The sequence below is a fragment of the Histoplasma capsulatum genome (assembly GCF_000150115.1).
Source record: "Histoplasma capsulatum G186AR genomic scaffold supercont2.4, whole genome shotgun sequence".
Taxonomy (NCBI): domain Eukaryota; kingdom Fungi; phylum Ascomycota; class Eurotiomycetes; order Onygenales; family Ajellomycetaceae; genus Histoplasma; species Histoplasma capsulatum.
In genome coordinates, this window is record NW_025544804.1 from 2023461 (window position 1) to 2050264 (window position 26804).

The following is a 26804-nucleotide window of genomic DNA, read 5'->3' on the forward strand; positions in this document are numbered from 1 at the left end:
AAATTGCACACACACACACACACACACAAAGAAAAGAAAGAAAAGGAAAGGAAAGAAAAGTATTAGAATTAAAAAAAGGAAAAAGAGGTAAGAGGAATTGGAAAACAATGGCTGGACACTGTATTTGTTATGTATTTATATGTAGTTAGTCTGAAATCACTATCTACAAGCCCTCAGTAAGGCCTATTTGTTCCAGGGACCTTTTGTTTCTCTTTTCGTTTTGGAGGGGGGAAAAGCAACAAAAAGGAAAAAAAAAAAAGGCAAAGGGAAAATAGTAAATGAAATACAGCAAGTATCCCTGGAGCAAGAATGAAGAAAACCACCCTCTGCGCTCTAGATCTAGAAAATATGCATCACCTACTCCTTCCCCCCCTCTCCCTCGTCATTTTTTTTTTCTATTATTTTCATTTTTTCACTTTTGTTTTCTCTTCTTTAACTCCGCCATCCAACATTCCAAATAACATGAGCAATATCCCTCGCCGTATTCACCGTGTCAACAACCTTGCCGATGAAGCCGAAGTTCATAGCCCTGCCATCCGCCTCATCATCATCGTCGTCGTCATCATATCCGCTCTTATCTCCCGTAGTATACAAGTCGTCGTAGTCGAAGGATAGGAATTGGTCTCGCGAGGAGAGATATGAGGGGCTCCGATTATCATTATTTTTTTTATCATTAGGATAAGTACTATGGTTATTAGTTGGGGTAGTATGGGAGTTGGTGTAAGAATTGTGAGTAGAATTGTAATTATAATTGTGATATTGGCCATGGGCATCATCGTTGTTATTCCACTGTCGCTTGTGGGGATCCGTGAACCATGGCCCGCTGTACGTCGACAATGTCTCCTCGTCAAGCACTTTCCGGCTGGATACTCGCCACTTCATATCCATGTCTGAGGTGGTGGAGTTGGTGTCATCGCCGTCACCTTCATCATCCAAGAGGAAATTATCACGAGCTTTGGGCTGTTGTTCTGGCTGTTGCTGATGCTGCTTCTTCGAAGGACGAAGCGTTTCCGTCGAAGATGAACGTGATAGACGGGGAACAGGTAGTGGCCACCACGAATACAGCGATGATTTCGCCGCTGCAGAGTCGACGATGTCAACCTCGTCAGGTTCGGGGGTATCCCTGCGATATTTCAAAGTGGTTGGCGGTAACGGCGCGATGGTTTTGCTATCGCTGCTAAAACTGCTTCGTGGGGTGCTCTGGCTGCTTAACGGTGGCCGCGGGGTTACCTGTCGCATTTCAAGAACGCTGTCTTCAGACATATCATCGTCGTCGTCTACGGCGCAGGTCGTGTCGTCCATATCATCGTAGTAATCGTCTTTCCCTTCAACTGCGATACACTGTGAGACTTCATCGTTGAAGCTAATATGACGCCGCTCGCTGGGCGATTCAGTGCCGGGAGAAACAGTCGTTGCACGACTACTACTTGAATTTTCAAAGTAGGCGTTAGGAACATAATAGTCGGACGCTGACCTCCCTAGTCCGGGCCTGTTTCTCATGTTGTCCGCTTCGCGGGCTTGTAAGATTGCACCAGCATGGCTGAGGAGCGTGCGTGTAGATATGAAGCGTTGGAGAATGGTTTGAGAGGCTGTTCTCTTTTTGAGGATCGGTTTTTTGTTGAGAAAGGGGCTAGGTGGGGAAAGGCGGGTGGGAGGCGGGGATGAGGTGGAGTGGGGGAGTTTGGATGCCGTCTGTAAAGGACCATAGAGCCAAGTAACATCGCAATCTTTTAGCCTGTTGTAGAGAATTAGATTTTTAAAGAATCCCAAGATGCAATGTGCCATATCCCGTATATCACGAAGCAGAGAAGGAAAATGCGATTAGACATACCAATTGAGTGACTCAGGAGTGACCGTGCCAAGTCGATGCTTCGCTTTCGTCCATGTCCGCCATACGGCATTCTCTAGTCTCACTCCGTTGTTATATGCATCCCTCCTGGAAGCTATATATCTCCAAGAACTCCAGATATCTTCTTCTTTCCAATCGTGCGAGAGGTAGTCAACATGCCTTGTTGGCTCATCCTCAATAGAAGCATCATCACCCACGATCCGAGGCATCACATAATCACTTCTCCATTGATCTATTGAGGGGGAGCTGGGCATGTGGACAGGCGGGATGAACGAAGACTTCTCTTCCTCTTCATGGTAGGATGCGGTATCATACGACGGGAATAATATGTCGTCATCCTCTGGCTCCTCTGGTGTCGGCGGCAGGGTTATTGGGGGAGGGCTGGTATGGACAAAAATCGACGAGAAGATGGGCGAAGATCGTCCCGAGGACGATTCGGAGGATATTGAAATGCTGGTGACGGGATAGCATTCGGGCTGGGGAGATTTGATGTAGGTTCTGTGGGTTTCTATGGTGGATGGTTTGTTGCGCTTTCGTCGATGGTGATCCGATGGCGGTAGTGAAGTCCTCTCTGGGATGACGGGTAGCACAGCGGCCATGGCTTTGGAAATACGAATCGCGTGTTGCAGGATAGGTAGCCTGCGCTATACGAGCTCTCTTGATGTGTCACCGCTGGAGACTTGAAGCTTAGGTGACAAATGGCCAGCACAACGTGTAGGATTGTCAGGAAGCTGGCTGCGCGCAAACGGCAATACGAAGATCGAGGTTCCGCGATAATGGGCGTCTTATGTACGGAGTATTGGAGAAGTAAACAGGAAGCGACAGACAGGGGAGAAATTGGCAGAAAACTGGTCAAGGAACAACGATGTACTTGGTGCTTGAGGAGAGAGGACTAGTGCTCGATCGTAGACATGAAAGAGAAGGAAAATAGCACTGCCATCACACACAATGTGTAGAGGGCGGATCGTCTCGTTTTCAGTGTCAAATATGGTGCAGACCAGCCGCGTCAGAGGAAGTGAAGTGATGTAATTGACTGAGTGAGTTTAGAATTTGGTGGACGGAGGAACCAGCGAGTGGATCGGCCCTTTGAGTCACCGCAGAGTAACTTCCATCACAGCAAGAGTTCAAGAGGTCAAGGAAAGAAGCTAGAAATAGACGCTGCAGAAAAGTGCTGGGGGGATTGATTGGCAGTGAGAATGATGCAAAGGGAAGAAGAATACTGGGGAACTGCCAGTAAATATCATTACTATTGACGAGCTACTATTACTATTATTATTTAGAGTCCGATGAAACCCTCTGTGCGATGGAGGCAGTCTAGATTTTGCAAATTTTTTGTCCCGCTTCTTATTGTTATCTCAACGCCACCGAGAGAGCCTGCAGCCTCCGATTGTTTCTCGTTTGTGCAGTTCTCCCTCTCTAAAGAGATTCTTATAACTAACTATATGTCAAGGGTTCTCCTTCGATTATCATTCTGGCCTAGTACAATCGCTGCTCCCTGTGTCGAGACTCGCTGCGCTGTACTGTACATACATGTACTTATCATGATCGCTTCTTTCGCCCTTGTATCTTTGTATTATGCCTGTTTGTCTCATGTTTTTTGTGGAACATTTGTCCTTAGCCCCTAGCACCTAAACAAGTATGTCTTATAATACATAGATCAATTACCTTCGGGTCCATCCACTTTCTTGCTCTCATCGTCATTACTACTATTGCTGTCCATTTGTCTATTGAATTAGTTATAGGTGGGTCGGGTTACGGCGTGTTCGAACCTGACCCTCACAATAACCAGGTTATATGCGGAGGCGCAGTCACTCAGCCATCAATGCCACTGCATATAACCTGGTTATTGCTGGTGTGTGTTCAATTTCATGTTCATACATACAGAATGTTGGCCCTAGGCTGCCTATCACGGACTAGCGCACCGCACATATATGCCTCAGCTGCCTGCATGCTAATACAACCACTTAGACGTCCCACAGGTTATGAGCCCGGATTGCTTGTTTTTTTATTAAACCTTCCACTGCCCATCTAACGTCTCGCGAACTGCTACGCTGATCAGCAGAAGGGATCCTGACGAAGGCTAGAAGAGCTTTGATCGCGGGAAAAAGATTAAAATTTGATTGATATAGGGGGGAGAATGCCTCCTAGAACTCGAGCTACCATGGGGATGGATACCCCAGCTAGCAATGATGATATTGAATACGAACCTACCACTACCCCTGGGCCACCGGGCCCAACACCAACAACCGATATCTTGATACAGATGATGATGGGATATTTGAAAAAGCAAGATGAATATTTGAAAAAACAAGATGAATGTCTGCAGAGAATGAATGAATATTTGGACAGAAGGATGGGAAAATCCTTACAAAAATCAGCTGAAAACTCTGATTCTCTGTCAAGAGATCAAGAGGATATCAAACAAGGGGAGGATGAGATGGAACTGGCTATACAAGCCACTGTCACTGCTTCTCCATCTACTGAAGAATCCCCTGCAAGAACCACCAAAGAACTCTCTGTGAGAACCATCTCTATCACCATAAGAATCACCACCAGAGCCACCACAAAGATGACCATGATGAGATCTATCATTAAGAATACCACCACCACCACCACCACCACCACTGCCGCCAAAGAAGTTTTCAAACATCAATACTACTACCACGAACCGAAGCCTCACAGATGCCGAAAGGGTGAAGGATAGAAGAATGAAAGAATATAAAGAATAGCTTGATTTGATTGATTTGATTTGATTTGATTTTGCAATTTCATGTATAATAGGATTTCTAGATAGATAGATAGATATCTGTACGGCTGCTAGTCCGAGGGGAGGTGTTGGCCCTAGGCTGCCTATCACGGACTAGCGCACCGCACATATATGCCTCAGCTGCCTGCATGCTAATACAACCACTTAGACGTCCCACACAGAATACTTATATTTAGTAAGAGAAATACTATTAAATTCAGGTATATGTGACTTTGTACACAGAAAATTATATAACCACTAGCTAAATGATCTGCTTGGCTTCATCTCTACTAAAAAGCTACTGATTTCAGACACTGTGTAGAAGTGCAAGTCAACTGTCTGAGTGTCATACACAGTTCATACAACTAGACCTAACTCTATAATAATAATATATATACATCTATAATAATAATGAAGAAATGAAGATCAAAGAGAAAGAACAGAACAGAACAGAACAGAAAAATGAAAGCTTTATATATACTCTATTCAATGAGAATGAGATTATTCTGTGCATCAGACTGAGCATCATAACTCACATCATCTGCTGCTGATGCTTGTAGCTAGACTGGCCGGTGGGACCATGAATTTCACATTTGGTTTGGTTTGGTTTGGTCCCAGTCCATTTCTTGGCATTATTTTAGTGGGACCAGGATCAGAATGGGAGTGTAAAGTGACTAGAATTATCAAAACATGAGTGAAATGGGACTAAAAAATCTTGATATTCCATGTAAAGTGACTGACTATCAAAAATAAGAACATGATCTGGGACTGATCATGATTTTGACTCAAGTTTGGTCCCATTCTGATGATTATATAATACATCAATCTGATGATATGATTGGTGGAGATATTACCCCTATCTTGCTTAGTGCTCAATGCCCTGATGGCTCGCTATTAGATCCTCTATCTACCACTGCCAATCTACCTACCACTGCTAATCTATGCCGCTGCCAACCTACCTACCACTGCTAATCTATGCCGCTGCCAACCTACCTATCGCTGCTAATCTATCGCTGCTGCCAACCTACCTACCGCTGCCAACCTACCTATCGCTGCCAACCTACCTACCGCTGCCAACCTACCTATCGCTGCCAACCTACCTACCGCTGCCAACCTACCTATCGCTGCCAACCTACCTACCACTGCCAATCTACCTACCACTGCTAATCTATGCCGCTGCCAACCTACCTACCACTGCTAATCTATGCCGCTGCCAACCTACCTATCGCTGCTAATCTATCGCTGCTGCCAACCTACCTACCGCTGCCAACCTACCTATCGCTGCCAACCTACCTACCACTGCTAATCTATCGCTGCTAATCTATCGCTGCTAATCTATCGCTGCTAATCTATCGCTGCCAACCTACCTACCGCTGCCAACCTACCTACCACTGCCAACCTATCTACCGCTGCCAACCTACCTACCACTGCTAATCTATCGCTGCTAATCTATCGCTGCCAACCTATATAGGGTAAATCATGGTCCCATTTGGTCCCATTTTGTAAAATGGGACCAAATGGGACTGGGACCACTAATTTATTAGTAAAACATGATCTGGGACTAGATTTATAATATAAACAGTGTAAAGTGACTAATTTACTAAACACTATATGGGACCAGGACTAAGATATCTAATAATGGGACTAAGGAAAAATTTGGTCCCAGTCCCATGCATGGTCACACGGCCAGTCTACTTGTAGCTGTGATGACTGTCTATTATAAAAATCATTATATATATCAGACTGATCTGCAGAGCTGTGAAGAGAGCAGTGTGCTGTATAATCATATCATTTGCAGTTAGCACATGCTTCTTCAAAGTAACTGTATATATAGTGACACAATGGGAACAATTTAAGCTCAGAGAATGTATGACACTGCATACAGTCTGTGATAAGAGTTCTATCATAAAATTGAATCAGAATGACATTGATGTATAATGAATGATGAAACAATACTTGATCAGCTCTGATATATATATAAATATATAATATATCAAAGTCAGAGACAGCAAGCAGAGCATGGAATTGAAGACTATAACAAAATATACTCAGCTGGAAATTGCTGATATATATTGTATCATACTCTGATTATTTCTATCACTCATCTTGATATTCAGCAGCTGAATGATATGAGTCAATCAATTCAGTCTGAGTCAGATTTCACTGAGCAGCAACAGAATTATACAGAATAAGAGCTCTTATATTATAATCAGCTTTCTATACTGTATGATAGAGAAGCAGAGAAATACTCATATTATTCACAGAGAAGAGAAAGAGAGAGAATACTGTTGAAAAATAGAAGAAAGCTGATCTTCTTTTTTATGAAAAAAAAAAATTGAAAATCTTCTCTGACTACATACACAAATCTCTGTCAGTGTTCTTCTTTTTTGATATAATGAAATGAATATTTCATACAGTATACAGAATGAAAAAAAGACAGAGTGAACAGTAAATAAATGATTTTAATGAATTTCAATAAGAGAATGATGAATTCTGATGCAAAAGAGGTTGTATATATCAGTAAATAATAATGAAGAAGTTGAAGAGAGAAAGAGAAAAGAAGTTGAGAGAGAAGACAGAAGAAGAGAGGATTTTATAATCAACTTGTTATTATTATTATTGTAAATGAAAGAGAAAAGTGAGAATATCTTATATATGAAAGAGAAAAAAGAGAAAGAGAGAATGCTCACTCTTGTGAATTCTACTGAGACAGTCTGTGTGTATAAATAAATAAATACTCAAGATTAAAAGATATATAATATAGTATAGTTAATATACACAGATTATCTTCTTGCTCTTCTGAGAAAGATAGAGAGTTTATTCAAACTCATTCTTAATTATATACACATCAACTCAAACTTCTTCACAATCTCTAGAATAGATTTTAATTTCATTATACAGTAGCAGCTGAGTATCTCATCAATGATTATCTTTCACTGAAAAAAGAACATATACTTACTATTCTTCTTTCTTCAGTTAGATCTGTATAATGACTTCAGATACTGTATAAAGAGCTGTCTATTCAATCTCTATTTCCATTTCTTTCAGAGATCATTGATCAATTGAATTGTATAGAAGAGCTGATATATTCAAATATTATTCTCAGTTGATAATGCTATAGCAGAAGTGATGACAGCAGCAGCAGCAGTTGATAAAGAGAAGAATAAAGATACAGATGCAGAGATAAAGAGAATCTTAACAGTATCTTTCTATATATAGACAGAAACAGAGACAGACTGAAAGATTCAGAATTCAGTTGTTATTATATCAATTCTACACTGAATTCTATCAATCTTCTTCTTTATTTATACATCTCTGATTTTTATCTGATTCATTATCACATTGATCTGTCTTTATACAGTGCTCAGACTTTTAAAAATCTGTGGCACTGACTGTTGAAGTATTATTTTCTGTGAAGAAATGAAAACTGACTCTGCAGCTCATACAGCATCTGCAAACTGCTTATACTCTGTATACTAAAACACTGAATTAGTTTACAGTGAATGAGTTGAAAATTCTCTCTGAAGAAAAGCAGAGTTCTGTAGTATCACTGTATGAAAATAATCTAACAGCTGCAAAAACCTCTGAGCTGCAAAATCATCTGAATCAAATAAACTTTCACTATCAAGCAGCTTCAGACTCATATCAGAGATCTCAGAAGAAGTAATATAAAAGAATTTATTCTCAGAATGAAATCAGATAAATCATTCATTTATTTATAATCAGAGAGATTTCTTCAACAGCTCTGATGAAGTGACTGTAGCTTATGAAAAATGATAATTATTTAGCAAGCTAGAATTGAACTCTGTAATTCTCTGTACAAACTTCTGATTGATCTGACTGAGATAGCAGCTGATTAAAAAGTTATTATTTCATCATTCAGCTCTGCAGATACTGCTCTCATTCACTTTATTAAACTCTGTTTTCTATACATCTGTAAATCATTCAGTATAAGTTTTCTTTATCATCTCTGATATATCTGTGTATATAAAAAGCTTGTTTATTCACTTAAGATAAATTCTGTAGAAGATCTGCTTGTATGAATTTTTATTTTTAAGTAAATGAATATTATATCAGAGTTGATAGTAGTGGAACTGAGACAGAGACTTCTGTATAATATTTCATCTATAGAATAGATAGAATACAATCTGTGACATTGAACAAAGAATATAATTCTTATATTATATAACAGTTGAATATTCAAGTCTGTTGTTCTGATTTATTTTATTATTACTTATAATCTGAATAAAAGATCAGCAGAGTGTTGATTTCTCATTTAACAGCTCAATTGTAAATAGATCAATCAACTGCATCTCTCATCTGAACTGTTCTCTCAGCAGTATATAATAACTCATGAAAAAGTCAGCTGCTATATAGAGAAGAGGCTCAACTGTATGTCTTTCATTTCTCTGCCATCTCTTTCAATACTGATATACAAAGTTTATTATATTCAGCTCAGTATAGCTGTTTATCAGAGTATCTATATCTCTGTTTATAAACTTCATACATCTCTGTACATATTTTATAGATCTATAAGTCTTTAATATATTATTCAAAATCTGATCAACTGAGTGAGAATGAAAGTTTTTCTGTCTACTCTGCTGCATACAATACAGATCAATAAAAGCTGCTTAATACTATTTGATCAGATTCTCTTCTATTATCTATATAATCTCTTCTCTCTCAGTATTCATATACTTTTTTTTGAAATGACTTTTTCTGAATGAATGATTGAGAACTCTCTCACTAAAGAATTAAATTATCTTCTACTCAGAGACAATCTGATCATCTGAAAACTTCTTTTCATTACATTATTTTTATTATATAAATAGTGGAGATTGAGCAGTAGTGAGAAGTTAGTCTATCAAATTTCATCTCTCTTCATACACAGAAATAAAGAAAAAATAGAAATAAAATAAATCTATATATTATCACTTATTTATTCTGCTTCTCTGCATACATTATTTGTATATTCTTTGATCTGCTTTATCTACTGATTCTCAGTGCATTCTCTCTCTGTACTGTCATCTCTACAATAAAATTATACTGTAGCTGCTTCTGTACAGCAGCTGCTTCAACAGCAGTATCAACAGCAGAGATTATTATCAGTCTTTCTTACTTGTATGAAGATGCAAGGATTTCAAAGTAGATGAATAAGAATAAGAATAGTTAAGAATAGAAATCAATACAAGAGCAGAGGGAGAAGAATACAGTAGTGGGGTGATAATTATTAAATACACATTCAGAGAGAGGCTGATACAGTCATCATACATAATATTACAGAAAAGTTACCTCTTTTATATGATCAAAGAAGGTAGCTCACTGTACAGAACATGTATGGGTTATTCAGGGGCCTTGGCTGAACACCATAGGAACATGTGTTCGAACACAGGCAAATCCACCTTCATATAACCACTAGTTATAGTTAATTCACATATCCAACAGAAGCAAGCCACACCGCTATGCCATGGAACGCAATTTACCCCCAGATTTTGCAGCAGCTGGTGAGAAAAATAGCTACCTAAGCTCTCTCTAAGATCACGACAGCTCGCCTTGATATGGCGTTCGTTGTATTCGCTGGTCCCTGATATCAAATCACCAATGAACCATAATCATCCTGATCTCGGCACTCTGATACATGCGCAGGTGGTACACATAATACATGATACTTTGATACTATACTTGATCCTTGATACTTTCAATATCCAAAACCCGGTTTCCAAGACCTGCGGACTCCAAGCTTCCAATTTTCTCCTGCAGTGTGACAAGCCTGGCTTTCCTATTTCCGCCCCTTGTATGTGTTCCTACTCTGTCCGTCATTCGAAAGACTTATCAGCAAAGAGTTTCCGCCATCCCTCCCTTTAGCAGTGTGGATCCCTTAAGGTGAAATAGAACATAGCGCTCTAAGGACGAATCAATTGTCCCACGAGTCTACCAACAACCAAGCACAGGAAGCACACAATTCCCCCCCCTTCGGGCGGATCTATGGTAGTGTTAAACCCTGAGTTCAACCTTCCAGGCAAGGGTTTCTTAAAAGAACACTTGTGCAATATATTTTATTTTATCATTTTTAGGTTGTTTAATAACCCTACAATCTGAGCCAGCTCCATGTTCTGTAGGAATGTTCAGAGTACATACCTGTTCCCCTCACCGAAATGCCGGGATCGCGATAAATTATCAACATGGTAGTCATACTAAAAGCAAATGCACGAAGAACCGGTTTTCGTCCCCATGGAGTTTTAGAATTATTGGAGACTTCAGACAGAGCGGGCCTAGGACAGTCTTTCAAAATCGCCTCCCGGACCCCACCTCTGACCTTCAACTTTCAACGCTAAGGGCAGAACGGAATGAAGTCTAGAACAGAGAGTCAAAGGCGGGAAATTCTCTGGGTCCCGAAGGGAATGTGGTATCTTATCATAGAGGGCCATGGTAATCTTCATGGATCGGGTAGTTTCAAATCCAAAACAAAAAGCATTTTTATTTGTGCCTTTTGAGTTGAAACCGAAAAAAGGAATTGCTGCTGCGCTCGCATTTATCAAGCAAAGTATATACCCCTCGAGGAGGAAGGAGATTGCAGCATCGGCCCAATCAGGCTTCGGGCATCCGTCTGGCCGCGTCTGGGCCTGCGCCGAGGGACATTTGGCATCGGAAAATTATTAACCGTTGGTTGGGCCGATTGCCGAGACGAGATGAGACATCATTTGTGTTCGTAGCTTCTTCGCCCTTGAAGCAAAATACGCCCGCGTGGCTTAGTGGTAAAGCGTATCACTAGTAATGATAAGATCCTCAGTTCGATTCTGAGTGTGGGCTAATTCAAGTATTTTCAATTTTTTTTTTATTTTTTTCCGTTCTTACATACATTCTTACTTACTTAATTCCCCCTTTTCTTTTCTTTTTTTCTTTTCCAGTTTTCAGTATGTATAGCAATTATTTTTCAAATTGATTCTTCTGAGTTCTCTCGGGGAAATATCTGATCACGGTTGGATCGTCAAGGAATGCTGTCGGTCACTTCTCTCTCCAAACCCCACTCAGTCCTCACTAGCCCAAGCGGCTTCTTCCTTGGAACGACTTGCTCTCACAAGGTTCCAGGCCCTGACCGGGGCGACCAAATCCGCTTTTGCAGGCAGGGCCAGACCATAGGCCATGCCCATGTACCTGTATCTGTGAGCATGGATTTGATAGGCGGCCGGTGCTGCAAGGCGTTTCATGATTGAATAAGTGGCTGACAATCGTTTCTCGCTTCGCTCTACGGAGTATGATTCCAAGGTTCTCATCCTTACATTCTCAGGTTCACAAGGACTGGAGCTTAAGTCTTGAGGGAAAAAAAACTTTTCACCCCTCTTGTGTCCTGAAAGGTTTCGAGGAGGCCTCTTCTCCGGCTCCATTCTGGCTTTCGCCATTGGTGCGGGTTTAAACCCATGAAATTTGTCGCTGTCATCCATTTATTTTTTCTTCTTCTTTTTTTTTTCTCCATTTATTTTCTTTTTTTTTTAACCCCGGATCCCAAATTTCCAATTTACCCCGGATTTCCAATGTTTGCTGCTGACGTCCAACAACCTCGCTCCCGCCCTTCCCGCGTTCGGATTTTAAGAAAGCCAAGATAAAGAACAGGATTCTTGTGCTACTAGGAGTCGCTAATCGCGTTAATATTGTGGATCTGGACTCGTTGAGAACTTTGAGATTAGATGTTAACTTCCCCACTGTGGACTGCTCTTCGCATGTATGTACCACACAAGAAATCAAGCGGGGTGCGAATAAACATGGTCTGGCTAAAGAAAGCTAAGTCTTAAACATCTAGGTTTGATGTGAGAATCATTGAGTTCGGGTTTGTAAATCTTTTCTATTCTCTTTTCGACCTTTACCTATTTCCTGGTGTCTCCTCCACATTTTATGGGGGACGTAATCGCCAAGCGAATGTCCAGGTCTCATATTATGGAAAGTGCCTAGGAAAGAGACAACAAACGAAATAATGAAAAAGTTAGCTAGGTTGACCGATTTGAGAGGTGATACAATGACTTGACATAACCATCTCATAATGTATGGGTGGGTATCTTAGGACTTGCCCCAACCATGTTTCTGAATATAGCTATTTTGAGCTGCTGAAACCTGCTTTACAGGTTGTGGCAGATTGACAGCGGTCTTGAACTGGCAACGATTTTCGTACCCGGGAAATGAACATTAATAAAGGCCTTTGGATGTGAACTCTTTTTGGCCCCGCAAACCCAAGGGACTAAAAATTGGGAAACAGTTGAAACATCCAATCTTAGTTTAAAACAGGAACAGGGAAAAATATCGAGAAAGCATTCGTGTCCAGACATCCAGAGTCATGGATAGTAAAAGAGAGGCATTGGCACATACATAGATACACCTTTGCAGACTCGCAAGCTTTCATGTCCTATGGTATTTGCTTTCTACCTATTCCATAAGTAAAACGTAACAGATTTTAGAGCCAATGGGCGAAAATGAGATGTTTTGTAAGAGCAGACTACATTGATTCTTCGGATGATATATCTAGGATGCTTTCGCAATTAAGCCGAGAGCTGGTATCCGCATATATAAGTGTCTTGCCAAAATGCGGGGAAGTCAGAGCACTTTCAATTCCGCCTCGAATGACGGATGTCATGTTTCTGACAGGATGACGTCAAATGCATATCTCCGGATTCCATTGAGACAAGCGAGCTTTCGCAAGCCATGCAGCTTGACTAGGACTCTTTTTAGCCTCTTCTGACGTTGTATGATCGCGAAATTGCGACTGCTTTTCGAGATTCAGGCCAGACCCGGGCACTAGAGAAAAAAAAACGTTGGAAGTTCCCCTTCTGCAACACTGTCTACAGCTATGATTTTAATCTTCGCCAGTCGGTTGTATACCCACCGGACACTAACAACGCATCAACCGTTCACGCCCAACTACTTTCCAAATTCACAATGTCAATCTTCAACACAACCCGTCTGGCCTGCTGTAGCAACCTTTCGGAGAGGGAACATCGTGATATACGCAGGCCCAAGAGGCATCGAGTAAGTCTGTGACTTGTCTGTGACTAACTCCCGCGCATGTAGCATAGGGACTGCCTCATAGGAGGATTACAGGCGTGATGTAGTCAGATTATGGAAGGCGGGGAAGGCGGGCCGTGCAAGGGCGATTTGCAAATGCTCCATAACCAAATAGACAAGGATGAAGGCGTGAGCCAAGCCGCGTCATCCGGTCCGCATTCGCGACCAAATGGTGACAGGGAGGTTTGGCCAGCTCAATGTTGGGATTTCTACCAGCAATGAGGTGCGTGTGGTAACGACGGCCTCTCTCCCAGGGGCTATCACTTGATACCGAAGTGGCAGTGTATCCCGTTATAGATAGCATGGGCGTTAAAATATACATTGTCTCCTCAGGCAGTTGGATTTTTTACAAGCTGGTGTTTTCTAGGGAGAAGCACCGACGCAAAGATTTTGTCATTAAGGTTTGGTGCCAAAGAGACTTAGTTTAATTTGGTGGCTATATAAGCGCGGGACACGAGCGTTAGCGGCGTTTGTGAACGAACCTCGCTAAAAGTTCCATGGTGGCCCGTGCTCATACCCGACTTTGCAATTACAGAAACAACAAGCTTCATTAACTATGACAGAGTGTGACCACTTTATTAACAATGAATTGAAGTTAATTAAAACAAATCAAGTTTTAAGCTTTAGCGAGGTCGGGTTTTGTGTATACACCCTTTGATCTTCGCCTCTGGGACCTTTCACCGCTTTTGATGAAATAGCTGTTCATCACTTGCTAATTTCCTCTTCTACCTGATTGTTTGGAGGATCGACCACTGCTCAGCTTGCCCGTGAAGCTCAGCCAACCATCGCTATGCGCCCTAGCGTCCCAGCGTCGACCGGCGCTTCGATGGCATCAAGGAATTTGGCATAGCGATGGCGAGCGTAGTGGGATTGCTATTGTAGCCATTCTGGTTTTGAACTATCGCTCTTTGTTTCTGCTCGTTTGCAAGATCTGGTCTGATATCCCCTCAACCTGACCGAACTCCACGCCCATCACCACTGTTCTGCTCAAGACCTATCCCAACACGTGGACTTCGTCAGCGTGTTCTCCTCTCTCAGAAGAACTTGAAGCTAGAGGGAGGGTTTAATGAAGCATTCATTATGAAAACCAACAATGGGAGACATGTCGTTGTGAAATTTCCTATGTCCGTTGCTGGGCCAGCGCCATATGTGACTAACTCAGAAGTTCCAACGATCGCTTACTGTAAGAATAAGAGATATAAGTTATTGAAGCCTGAGCGTTAACTTGTCCTTATTGTGCAACACCACACCAAAATGCCAATTCCAGCTCCTCTGGACTGGAGTGATGACCCATCGAACCCAATTGGCTCTGCATACATTATTCTGGAACATACAGGTAAAGTTGCACTGCAGAAAGTATGGGATGAGCTACTATCAGACAAGAAAGTAAAGACGATTGATGCAATCTATACAGATATTGCACCGACATGCAAACTCAATTTTTCTGCCTATGGCAGCCTTTATTTCACGGACACGGCATTTCTCGACGTCGATTCAAAGCAGAAGCTTGAGAATGATTCTACATTTTGCGTTAGACCACACTGCAAAAGAACTTTTTGGGATTGCAATGTTGAGGAACTGAGATATTATACATACAAAGAACCAAACAGAAGGCCATGTAAGATGGCCTTTATTCCTCTTGCCAGTGTAATTCTGAAAATTAACTGGCTTCCTAGGGCGTGATCTCTTCTCATACGCTTCTGCTCTGATCGACGTTGGCTTTGCAAGACAGCCTCCACCAGACTATCCCCTTCTTCTTCAGCAGCGCGCATCATACCAAGTCTTCATGGACAAACACTTGAATCAGCTGAAGAATGGGCATGCTTGTCTTCTCCAATCTTATAAAACACCCAGCAATTCTGTCCAACTTTACACCCACTCTGTTCCACCCGGACCCACACAAGAGGAACGTTTTTGTCTCCAGGGATGACCCCACAACCATCACTGGCTTCATAGACTGGCAGTCCACCAGTGTCAAACCGGCATTTGAGTACACTCACGATTTCCCCGACTTTGCAAGCATCCCCTCGGGGGGAACATTAGAAAACACCGATGCAAGCCTCTGCTACCAATCATATGAGCTAGGGTGGGCTACGTTAGCTCTGCAACTTGGTGCAACCAGGAAGATTGACCAAAGCCTTCTCCGGCCGTTCAACTATTGTCACCGGACGTGGGGGGATAGCTTTGTGCCATTTACGACCGGATTAATGCGGTTAAAAGAAGGTTTGGAGGGAGCTTGGGTTCAAAACGCCCTGCCCAATCCCCGCCCTAACTGCTGAGGAACATGTGTTTTACAAAGAACGGCTGGAAATTTACGAGAATATTCTGGAATTCTCGCAGGATATGATCGAGACATGGGTGGAGAGTGACGGCTGGGTTTGTGTGGATCGCTGGGAAGACGTCAAGCGGGCTCACACTTACTTCTTTGATACACTTATGGCCAATATAGAGGACGACAAGGATCGTGGGGATTTAAGGAGGATGTGGCCATTTGATGCATGCATTTCTGATCGAGAGTGAGGCTCGACAGGCAATATTCAGTTACAGGGCAATGAACTAGGTGAAACAACGAGATTCTGAAACTCAATAATTCCATCAGCGATTTTAATATACCACACCGGTATGACGAGACCTAAATCTGTCTCCCACTCTTAGCTTATCCTATGGCTGGCCTATCCATCATCCCCACTTCCTTCCCTCCGCTGCCTTATTTACGTCGCTGCTTCAGCTGTCGCCAAACCCAGGCTCACCACCGTGCCCTGGCTTATGTCACACTGCCATAGGACATGGCACAAGCTAAGAAAAGGATACCCAGGAATTGAACAAGCCAGGCTAAGATGCTCAGGGGTGTCTAGGGTGCGAGCTTCAGAACATTGGTACAAGTAAGGACAGTGGCATATGCCAGTGCAGTGGTGTCAAGCGCTGGATTTAGATTCGCCATTCCTTCACAATTTCTATACCCCTTGCTGTGTCAAACTATCAATTCAGTTGTACACACTCCAACAAGAACCGAAAGTATCACTCCGGTGGCGGCACGAGCACTAAGACAGCATCTTAACCACATGTGCAGGGACCTCATAGACAGCTTTTCTGCTAATTATGGATTCTATCCCATTCTCATCCCCAACTCGTAGAGAATGTCTGCCGTGCAATACAACCGTCTGCACTGCTGGCATAACATGGGGAAGCTCATGGCGTAGGGGAAGCTTGTGGCCTGGGGAAGATCATGATTCTTCAACCATGATGGACACCCAAGAGAATACCGGGATGTATGGCCTCCAATCGATGAAGCATTCGAGGAAGGCGTACAAGGATATCGACGAGAGCGTCGAATGGGCGTGTTTGAAGCGGTTGAAACGGCTGCTACATACCCTCGATTTGATTCGCTGATGAATGTTGGTATTGTAGCCGGACAGCGACCAACAGCCGAGGAAACCCTCAAGTCAGAGTGGATAGATATGGGGGTTGTTGCCTGTAATCACAGCTGTGAGATAAAATTAGGAGGGCAAGTATCAAGAGTATGCTGTTTTTCTGTGAGAAGTCATCCGCCTTGACCATAACTTCAAACAGCAAATAGTGGCTGCTAAACTAAACTGTAAGCAGCTAGTTAAGTTAATTCGCACGTCATGTTACTGACATGAAACATGTGGAGCGAGTTCACGAAATAGGGGTTCATCGCGTGGAGTGGCTCCCAGTGCCCAGCAAAAAAAATCTGCCCAAAAGCCCATGAGAGATTTCTCTGCATTTCTCTTGTCTCTATCTCATTTTTCATATGATACCCCGGTTGTAGTGATCAAGTGAGAAGATTAATTCCTACTACTCAATCAGAACAAAAGAGATCCCTCCGTTCTCATTCAAAGGCGCAGGTCTCATTCCCTCCGGTGTACGAAGAAGAATCCGACCAGGACCCAAATCAAGAATCCGCTTCAGAAGATCAAACAAATACGCGTTGGTATAGAAGACGCGATGGGGGCATCCAGGTCGAGTTGCGATACTAGCGAGAGGCCCGTAAAGGACGAATCAGAAGAAGATAGCAACCCAAGTCTTATGTCTATCCTTATGCCTACCCTCACTGCCAACAGCACAATCACAATGACTGCTGCCGATTTCATGGCATTCTGTCAACAGCTAATATCCGCGCGTCAAAATCAAAATTATAATACCCCTGCGGACAATTCAATGTATGAGAGGGACATCCGAGCCGCAATTAATACCAAAGCTGTCACCACATTCGATGGAACCGACTACCAAACATGGAGGAATGACATCCTCGTAGACGCAGAGGTGATAGGTGGCATTGACATACTCACCAAGAACCAGGAGATACCCCCTGAACACCTATCAGCATTAGAAAAGGAGCGTTGGTTGATACGCAAGAAGATACTCTTTCGTCGCATGCTGCAATCACTAACAGGTCTCGTTCGACCGACAATTGGGACCTTAGAACTAGATAACGCAGCTGCCCTATGGAGAAAAATAGCAGCAGTATACGGAATATCCCTAGCGGAAGAACGCCTTAATATCACCAAAGAGCTAACTACCTTGCGCGTAAAAAATAACAATTATTTGTTATACGAACGTCGTTTTCGCTATCTCGCCGCTCGTTACAAAGAACTCGTACGAGATCCATCAGATATCCTCCACGACCTGTTCCTCATCGGTTTACGGGATTATCAGAAGGCTTTCGTTCAAACACATCTTGATAAGTTCTACGCAACTGGTCAAGATCCTATCTCCAATATCAATATCGACGACCTGATGAAACAACTGGCGAATCGCGCGGACAAGCCAAAAGGATTCTGATTGAACGAAAAATCCAGGGCTAACGCGACCACCACCGCCACCACGAACAAATATTAATCATCCCACAGATTCTCATCTGTTCTTACTCTGACTTATTGGTATTCCAATGTCCCCTGATTGCTGCTTAAATTCAAATATGCTTTCGTCATCCAGGATTTCAAAAGAAGTTCAAATTCGATTTCCATTTAAAGCACGACAATCGAACAGAGTATATTGGCCAAAACAAGACATGACAAGCAGACTGGGAAATCGGGAATAGACAAAAAATCACGGTGGTTGAAGGCATATTTTGTTGCTTTCGGGGATAGATGGTGTGTGCAAATGAGCGGGCAAAGCTGCTGTTTCGAGGAGTGAAAGGAAACTTTGAAATTTGGATAGGGCGATCTTGGAGGTAGGGATGATTGCGTTCCTAACAGCTGGATATTGGAATGTATGAGTTTACAGAGGCAGTAGGCAATAGGCAATAGGAAGTCGATGCTCGAAAGGGTTTTGTGCAACATTGGACAGAGAACAACGTCCTTTTATATTGCTTCTCTCTGGCGATGCGTCTAGGAAAGACTGGACAATGGTCTGGTCTATCACTCGTAATGCGTAACAAATATCCCATCGCCAGAACTTCCTGTGCACAGCGGAAGGGAACAATGTGTTTAGATAAGGGAAACAATCCCGTAATCTAGAGTTCTCAGAGAGTACCCTATTCTGATCCCAGTATTTAGGGCACCAGCCTGCCCACTCCTAGTCCAAAACAGCTGTAACCACTCCACTATCTACATCAACCATGGTATTGCGTGGTGGAAAATCACCAAGTGCAAAAAGAATCTCATGATTATCTTTCATCCCAGATCCCGCCTACTCCTTCAAAGAAGACGGATATTCAGGATCATGTAGCACAACAAAAAAAAAGTTATTGAATTCTGTCTCAGAATCGAATAGTCTACCTCGGCGGGGATATCGAGCCCAATTGTTACAGATCAGCATCCGCTTATCATATGTGAGTTTCCCTAGATCTTGTCAAGGGATTGGCCGGGGATGGATTCCATTCACAATTTGAGAAGGTTTCATAAACTTTGGGACTGGGATTGTGGTGCTGCAGCAACAAAAGTTTCATGGCTTCTGTTTCAAGGGAATCCAGTGGTGGCAGATATCAATACTTTCTGTTCATCGAGTCGGGAAAGAAAACATAGGTCACTCGCTCGGAGTCATCTGTTTGGTGGTTTTCCAAACTACCATTGAGTTAAAGAAGAACTGAGGCAGATGTAACCCCAACAATACACATTTTTGGGGGCGAACGTGTCCGAGTCCATGTTTGTTAGTGGAGAGTTTATGTCTGGATCTTGATGAACCAGGAGCCGTGAAGAATGGTTGTCTTTAGTGACAAGACGCCCTTGTTCGTCACATGCAAAAACAATATACTCTCTCCGCACTTACATATATCAACACCCAGTTCTGACTAATTGATAGGACCGTTTAGGCACTTCCTAGCCAAGTGTATGGCTGGAACAACCAACAGGCAAGAGGACACTAAAATACTCTGACAGTGCGAGGAGAGAAGATAAGCTGTCATATGCTTAGGACGGTGCCGCATGCGAAGCGCTTGGGAGCCTAATCCAGCGATGTGGTGTTCCCCGCGTCACTGGCATCACGGAGCTTGATGGAGGAGATTAGGCACGAACGAGTGTGTAGATCTAATCCACGTATTAGCCACGCTTGATTGTTTTAGGGATAGTAGTGGAAACGTATTATGGGAGCGGTAACTTCTGCTTATTTATTGCTGTTGAGATCAAGGATGCTAAAGGCGTTTTCCATGAGCTATGTGAACCTGGAAATACGGAAATATTATAATCCGATAACCTCCAAACCGTAACTGTTCATAGTGGTGAGGGGCCATCTATCTAAACAATTTTTCCTACAACTCCTCCTATTCAATCACCCAGGCAATATGACAAATACAGGGGATCACGAAGCTTCGGCGCCCCCCCCTGAACCCCAAGCAAGACATATAGTGTACTGCGGAGGTTAGTCTTCCATCCCCCATAATCAACGCCCCTCACATCTCCCCGCCATGATATCAAAAACTCCGCTATATGTCCTGTATACTTATATAACCATGTAGCTAATGTCCGACATTTTCATTAGTTTGCTCCCTTCCACCTGAGGTGTGTCGCAGTTCTACATTCTACCGGAATCCGTAATTCATAAACAGCTAGCTTCACAACTTCAAAAGAGGCATTGGACGCTAAGGGTGTTGATCCAATGCAGTATTGCGAGTTTGGCGGGATAGCGAAGAAGTGCGAGGAATGGCTGAAAGATAACCATCCGGATTTACATGAGCGATTATACTCTGATGGTATCCTTCCTCTTCCTTCCTTCTTCTTCCCTCCTATTCAATCCTAGTTCTAAATCCTGCTGCTCCTCCCATCCCTCTCCCTCTCCCCATCCCACTGGAACCTTTTAACCCCGTCGGACTCCAACATGAAACACACCCACCGACCCGAAATAACAGCCCAAGAGAGAAAGAAACTGTAAACTGACCAAGGGCCCCTCCCGTAAAAAAAATAAAAATAAAAACAGAAGCCATAACCGCAAACCTAAACACCCTCTCGCTCTCCGCCCGCGAACGCGCGGCCAAAGACGCCGCGAAAAAGGAAGCAAAAGCCGCCCTTGCCGAATCCCGCGACAAAGAACGCAAAGCTGCCGCCAAAATCCAAATCCGCCGCGTCGAGCGCAATAAACGAAAATACGTCACCATCGTCTCCGGGCTCGAGGCGCATGGCCTGGACATCAAGAAGATCGCGAAGGAATTGGGGAAGAAATTTGCGACGGGAAGCTCGGTGACGAAGGCTGTGTCTGGCGTAGCGTCGACGGCGCAGGGGGGTTCTGGGGAAGAGATCACGGTGCAGGGAGATGTTAGTGAGGAGATTCTAGAGTGGCTAGTTAGCAATCATGGGGAGAAGGTGCCGGAGGATAATGTGGAGCTCGTTGAGGATAAGAAAAAGAAGGCTGGGGCGGGCGGGTGAGTGAGTACGTTCGCTAGTTGGGTGGATGGTTTAGGGATTGGTGGTTGTTTGATTCCTTTCACTCTCTCGGCTTTCTTTTCTTGATTTATACGGGAAGGCGGGATTTTTGGTTGGATGGATGTCTAAAATACATCTAGTTAATGACTTTTCATGATTAGAGACGCTGTTTTGCGCTGCCTCTTTTTATTTTTTGACGGGAAATACTGATATACAACGAATGGACGACGACATTTTTGTCTCTTATTTACAGTTATTCATACATAAACTACATAATCGTCTCCTCTAGTAATAATCTAATGATGCAACTTCACTCGCTAAATGCCCCTGTTCACCATATTAAGTAGTAGTAAGACCTGGACGAAATTCATTATCAATGCCGCATGTTCCCAACGCTCACTAGGTAGGTCGCCCGAATGGAATGAATAGCCTATACACACATACCTCTCATTCCTGAAGCGACTGCCTCGAACAGGTATCCTCACCACTCGTCTCAAACGACCTACTCTCCCAAACAGCCTTTCCATCCCGAAGACCCTGCCCACCCAGCTCACACGTCAAATTCGCTGCAGACAGACCTATCCCTGTATCCATATCTCCAATCCCGATCCCTTTACCCATGGAGCTCTCAACGGGTTTCAATTGCTGAACCACCCACGCAACGACAAGCACAACCACAGCCGTCCCAACTATTGTCCAAAAAATCCTTAGCCGCGTCGTAACCCGCCTCTGCCACTCTCCCTCCCGTCGATCCCATGCCTCAATCTTGCCGCGCACAACTTCCATGCGCCTGTTCAGCGCCTCCGCCTTCTCCGCGCCAGCTCGCATGCGCATCTCGAGGGCATCGATGCGTTTGATCTGGTGAGTGAAGGCAGAGTGGAACTCGTCGATTTGTGTTGTGGTGGCACGGGACAGATTGTCGGTTTCTCGGGTGAAGTCTGAATGGAGAGAGAAGGCTGCTGTGGAGAGGGTATGGAAGGAGTAGATCGCTGAGTGGAGGCTGGCAATTTTCTCGAGGAGGGTGTAGTAGGTTGTGTCGAGGCGGCGGGTTATGGTAGTGGAGAGGGCAGAGAGGGTTGTGAGCGCGGCACGGTTTGATCTGTTTGGTGTGATATGTTAGTGGATGCGTTTATTGTATGTGTTTATATGTTGGTTGGGATTGTGTGGACTGACTCCTCCTCCTCCATCCTCCGTCTCCTCTCCCTCCTCACTTCCGCCATGGTGACATTCTCCCTCCGTCTCCTAAACGGGAGCTTTTCCTCAAGAGAACTGCTACCACTATCGCTCGTCTCCAGCCCATTCGTCTCAGAATGTTGTGCCGCAACAGCAGTGTCTACCACGCCAGGTTCCCCCACACCGTTCACGCGAGAGCCCTTATCCCTATTCGCGTGCTTCCCAGGTCGTAAACTCATACTCGCATGATTCCGCACAGTTTTTGGAAAGCGGCCACCCCGTGACCCATGGCGTTTATGGCGATATGTGCTCTTCTCTTTCTTCAGTTCTGAAGACGTGGCAGGTTTGTTGCGATTAGGGTATTCGTCTAACAAACTAGAGTCAAGTTGTTGTTGGTGCTGTTGCTGCTGCTGCCCCTCCTGCCGATGGTGAAGATGAGGGTGCAGCTGGAGGTGGGGGAAGGAGTGAGCGTTGGAGTGAGAGTGCGGGTGGTTTAGGTCACGATGCCTCGGAGAATGCCGGCGACGATGGCGCGGCTTGTGGGGAAGCGAGGAGTCGTCTGGTAGCAAGAAGGTGTTGTAGTGGGCAAAGTGTGTATAGATTCTCGGTGGTGGTGGTGGTGGTGGATGCAGCCGTCGACGGCTAGGGCCTGTTATTGAGGAGCGCTTATCGTTGATATTGATAGTGTCATCAGTGATACCGGGAACTTGGGCGCTGGAGCGTGCTAAACCATGGGTTGAGGGTGATTCCGCCGCCGCAGAGGGAGGGAAAGTCATTGTTGTTTGGCTCGGTGCAGATGCTGGCCCTTGGTTTTCTTTGTTAGCAGAAGTCATGCAGCAACCGGTTGAGTGCGGGTCATTCCTACTAGTAGCATCGATACTAGTGTTGATAGCACTACTCGCAGTAATATTAGTATTTACGAATTTCCTCGCTTTCTTCACGACATGGAGAGAATCATGTAGTCCGTATCGCATCCTACGTTCACTCGTCCGGCGCTTGGCACACTAAGCACCCAGCATCCCTGTAACCACCCTGTCCCGCCAAGCGGCATTGCTGATGCCCATGTGAAGAAGATACAGGTCGAGGCCGCACACTCTGGCAATGCGTTATTTTATTTCTATACCGCGCGGGACTGGAACATCATTTCCTCATAGTCCGTACGCAGAAAATTTTAAAATAATAAACTCCGGGTTAAAAAACAAACAAAAAACAAACAAAACGCCATTGCCAGTACTCCAGAAAAAACACAATGGCAAGTAAGCAGGTATATTATAAAGGTCACCGGGCACTTAAGAACTGAGTAACTTATTCCTCTTCTCCCTGCGCTTGAGCCGCTCAACCCGTTTCCTATGCATCTTCTCCGCCATCTTCTCATATCGCAACTTCTCCTCTTTGGCGGCCCGGCGATCCCTGATGGCTTGTATCCGCCTCTGAAACCAAACGATCAGTTATTGATTAGATTTTTTTCTTTTTTTCACGGCAAAAAGAGTATATGAGGACGTTTTGAATTGCACTGTGAAACGCACCTGACGTTCAGCCTCTTTCTCATCCTTCATCTCTTTCTCCATTTCCTTCATAGCTTCGCGAGCTTTGCGTTCCTTTAGGCGTTTGGTGTAGGAGGTTTGGCCTGCAGTCGGGCGGAAGGGGGTTTTGTCCCCATGCCAGTTCTTTCCTGTGAGGTGAGAAGGGAGATGACAAGTAAGCGCACATATAAGTGATAGTAAGATGGGGCAAAATATGGAGGTGGGCTCGTACCATTCTTCCGCATGCCTTTGGGTGCCTGGGATGCAGGCTCAGGGCTCTTCACCGGAGCCTCGACGGCGGCAGACATGGTGACGGAGGGGAGTAGTTACTACGGTAATATGAAACCGGGTACATTGGAAATGGACAATTGCAATCTTAAGAGGCCACCGACGCTGAGGGGGGGACGTGGTGGTCGTCCGTCCGGCTGCTCCTCCCGTCATTCCCGCAAGAAACGAAAATGAAAATCCCTTGAGGACTTACTTGTCTATGTGGGGCGGAGGGATCCGCGCTAGATTTCATCAGGGATAGCGTTATCTTGGTGTCATCAGATAACCGGATCTCGGCGATTTATTTCACCCGAGAGCGCTGTGCTAAACCCAATCGGGTAACAGAGCCCTGTTTTTTTGCTTTTTTGCTGCTCTCCGAACCTCATTCTTCAGACTCACGCCAAACCGAGCACTGTGACTCTGATCCCCGCCAGCTCCAAAATTGCGCCACTGTGCACACACAAATACACCGCATAGCACTCCGCTGGACACACCCCCATCCACTTCTGCAGCGTGGCTTACCTGTTCTTCCCGTCTCGGCCCACCTGCCTTGGTCTGTGTCTGATCTGTGTGGCCCTGGCATTCCCATCATGCTCTTCGCTTCCGTATGATGTCGCTCAACTACCACTCCCCTTCCCATATCCCTCGCACCTTATCTCCTTCACCCTCACTTAGCTCAACCCCGTATATCTCTCAGAATTCTACAATGTTATTCCGATAACACCTATTCCCTAATTACCTTCACTCTTCTTTTCCCCCCTCTCTTTCTCCCTTCCCCGCCGTTCTGCCCAGGCGCCCACATGACCATGGACACTGTGAAACCGCAGATTCCGGGTGCAATTGAGAACCAAATGGCGGTGGAGCTGGCTGATTTCCCTACGACGACTAATCATGGCGTCGAAGCTTTGAAAGATATCATATATGGATCTGTAGGTGTTGTTTTTTGTTCCTTGCTCTCTCGTATTTCATATATTGTGTCTGGTAGTTTATTGAAACATGGAAAACAAATTCCTTAAAATATTTTGTATGTTTTCTAATCCACCACTGATTTTTATAACCACATAGATCGCCGGAATCGCCGGGAAATTCATCGAATATCCTTTCGACACCGTGAAAGTTCGTTTACAATCCCAACCGGCCGGCCTCCCACTATTATACAAGGGCCCCATAGACTGCTTTCGCAAGTCCTTTCAGGCCGCCGGCATCAATGGGTTGTATAGGGGCATCAGCGCCCCCCTCGTCGGCGCAGCGCTTGAGACCAGCAGTCTCTTCTTCAGCTACCGTGTTACACAGGACCTTCTCAAAGCGACACTCTGTGCGCCGGAATCTTCCGATGGCGATTCTGCAGCTGCAGGTGAATTACCGCAGTCCGCGCTACTCCTCTGCGGCGCAGCATCGGGTGCTTTCACATCCCTCCTCCTCACACCTGTAGAGCTCATCAAGTGCAAGATGCAAGTTCCCCCTGAAAGCGGTGCGGCCAGCTCGAGCTCGGGCTCACTCGTGTCTAATAAAAAGGCCCCCGGGCCCATCTCTCTAATTGTAGCCGTGTTCCGACACGAGGGCTTACTTGGCTTCTGGCGCGGGCAGATGGGCACCCTCATCCGCGAAACCGGCGGTTCGGCGGCATGGTTTGGTAGCTATGAAGGCGTGTTGGCCTTTTTCAAGAAGCACAACGCATCGAAGTCCTCGGCTGCCACTCCTACCGTTTCAGCTACCACCTCAATCAAAGCTTCTTCAAGCACCGGTGGTACGGTCACTAGTGCAGGCAGCGGCATTGATGTCGCTGGTAGCGAGCCGCTGGTCCACCAACGCCTCCTCGCCGGTGCTGCAGCAGGGATTAGTTATAACTTCATCTTCTATCCTGCAGACACCATCAAGTCACGCATGCAGACTGAAAACTTCACGCATGCCGTCGGCGGGGACAGAGCCAGCAGCAGCCGTCCCACGTTTTGGGCTGTCGGTAGGGCTCTGTGGAAGCAGCAGGGCCTGGCGGGATTATATCGTGGTTGCGGGATTACTTGTGCACGCTCAGCGCCTAGCTCTGCGTTTATCTTTACGATTTATGAGGCCTTGAGGCGGTATCTTTGAGGTATACTTGTGCTGCTACTGCTGACTGCCAATGAATACTGGCAACCGCGCACATAGTCATCAAGGTGCTCCTGTTGATGGTTACGAAGTTTGCTTCTATTTTATACCCGTGAGAATATCTACTTTTACTTTTTGTTCCCCATTTAAGGTTGATACCCTCTACATCCTGCCCATTATTACCCACGACTCTTACTGCATATCTTTCATTTGCCCGTATTTGGACTCGACTAGCTTATCCTCTTAGCACATACAAAACTACGCATCTCCATGACCCGGCCAACATTCCTTTC

General features: G+C 44.6%; 9 protein-coding genes and 1 non-coding gene across 10 annotated transcripts; 5 read left to right on the top strand and 5 right to left on the bottom strand.

Moving 5' to 3' along the window:
* Positions 1 to 99: 99 nt before the first annotated feature.
* On the bottom strand, positions 100 to 2784 carry HCBG_03717 (protein phosphatase regulator REG1; the record flags this gene model as incomplete). The annotated part of the gene is made up of 2 exons (XM_045430766.1): positions 100 to 1735; positions 1832 to 2784. The coding sequence occupies 2 exons, from the start codon at positions 2446 to 2448 to the stop codon at positions 433 to 435; spliced, it is 1920 nt and encodes a 639-aa protein (XP_045288909.1).
* Positions 2785 to 10271: 7487 nt separating this feature from the next.
* Positions 10272 to 11023, bottom strand: HCBG_03718 (uncharacterized protein; the record flags this gene model as incomplete). The annotated part of the gene is made up of 3 exons (XM_045430767.1): positions 10272 to 10423; positions 10734 to 10867; positions 10905 to 11023. The coding sequence occupies 3 exons, from the start codon at positions 11021 to 11023 to the stop codon at positions 10272 to 10274; spliced, it is 405 nt and encodes a 134-aa protein (XP_045288910.1).
* Positions 11024 to 11333: 310 nt separating this feature from the next.
* Positions 11334 to 11405, top strand: HCBG_11025. The gene has a single exon. It is a non-coding gene; the product is annotated as a tRNA-Thr (tRNA).
* Positions 11406 to 11623: 218 nt separating this feature from the next.
* HCBG_03719 (uncharacterized protein) lies at positions 11624 to 12037 on the bottom strand (the record flags this gene model as incomplete). The annotated part of the gene is made up of 1 exon (XM_045430768.1): positions 11624 to 12037. One exon carries the CDS (start codon positions 12035 to 12037, stop codon positions 11624 to 11626), a length of 414 nt encoding a protein of 137 aa, XP_045288911.1.
* A 1483-nt stretch (positions 12038 to 13520) lies between these two features.
* On the top strand, positions 13521 to 16166 carry HCBG_03720 (uncharacterized protein; the record flags this gene model as incomplete). Its single annotated transcript, XM_045430769.1, has 8 exons — positions 13521 to 13610; positions 13901 to 14047; positions 14390 to 14524; positions 14667 to 14829; positions 14914 to 15264; positions 15323 to 15556; positions 15603 to 15869; positions 15946 to 16166. 8 exons carry the CDS (start codon positions 13521 to 13523, stop codon positions 16164 to 16166), a joined length of 1608 nt encoding a protein of 535 aa, XP_045288912.1.
* Positions 16167 to 17738: 1572 nt separating this feature from the next.
* HCBG_03721 (uncharacterized protein) lies at positions 17739 to 18449 on the top strand (the record flags this gene model as incomplete). Its single annotated transcript, XM_045430770.1, has 1 exon — positions 17739 to 18449. One exon carries the CDS (start codon positions 17739 to 17741, stop codon positions 18447 to 18449), a length of 711 nt encoding a protein of 236 aa, XP_045288913.1.
* Positions 18450 to 20388: 1939 nt separating this feature from the next.
* HCBG_03722 (uncharacterized protein) lies at positions 20389 to 21484 on the top strand (the record flags this gene model as incomplete). Its single annotated transcript, XM_045430771.1, has 4 exons — positions 20389 to 20464; positions 20586 to 20605; positions 20709 to 20796; positions 21021 to 21484. 4 exons carry the CDS (start codon positions 20389 to 20391, stop codon positions 21464 to 21466), a joined length of 630 nt encoding a protein of 209 aa, XP_045288914.1.
* A 426-nt stretch (positions 21485 to 21910) lies between these two features.
* On the bottom strand, positions 21911 to 23412 carry HCBG_03723 (uncharacterized protein; the record flags this gene model as incomplete). The annotated part of the gene is made up of 2 exons (XM_045430772.1): positions 21911 to 22562; positions 22637 to 23412. The coding sequence occupies 2 exons, from the start codon at positions 23410 to 23412 to the stop codon at positions 21911 to 21913; spliced, it is 1428 nt and encodes a 475-aa protein (XP_045288915.1).
* Positions 23413 to 23718: 306 nt separating this feature from the next.
* Positions 23719 to 24467, bottom strand: HCBG_03724 (uncharacterized protein; the record flags this gene model as incomplete). Its single annotated transcript, XM_045430773.1, has 3 exons — positions 23719 to 24066; positions 24163 to 24308; positions 24392 to 24467. The coding sequence occupies 3 exons, from the start codon at positions 24465 to 24467 to the stop codon at positions 23926 to 23928; spliced, it is 363 nt and encodes a 120-aa protein (XP_045288916.1).
* A 765-nt stretch (positions 24468 to 25232) lies between these two features.
* HCBG_03725 (amino acid transporter arg-13) lies at positions 25233 to 26514 on the top strand (the record flags this gene model as incomplete). Its single annotated transcript, XM_045430774.1, has 2 exons — positions 25233 to 25355; positions 25492 to 26514. 2 exons carry the CDS (start codon positions 25233 to 25235, stop codon positions 26512 to 26514), a joined length of 1146 nt encoding a protein of 381 aa, XP_045288917.1.
* Positions 26515 to 26804: the final 290 nt, after the last annotated feature.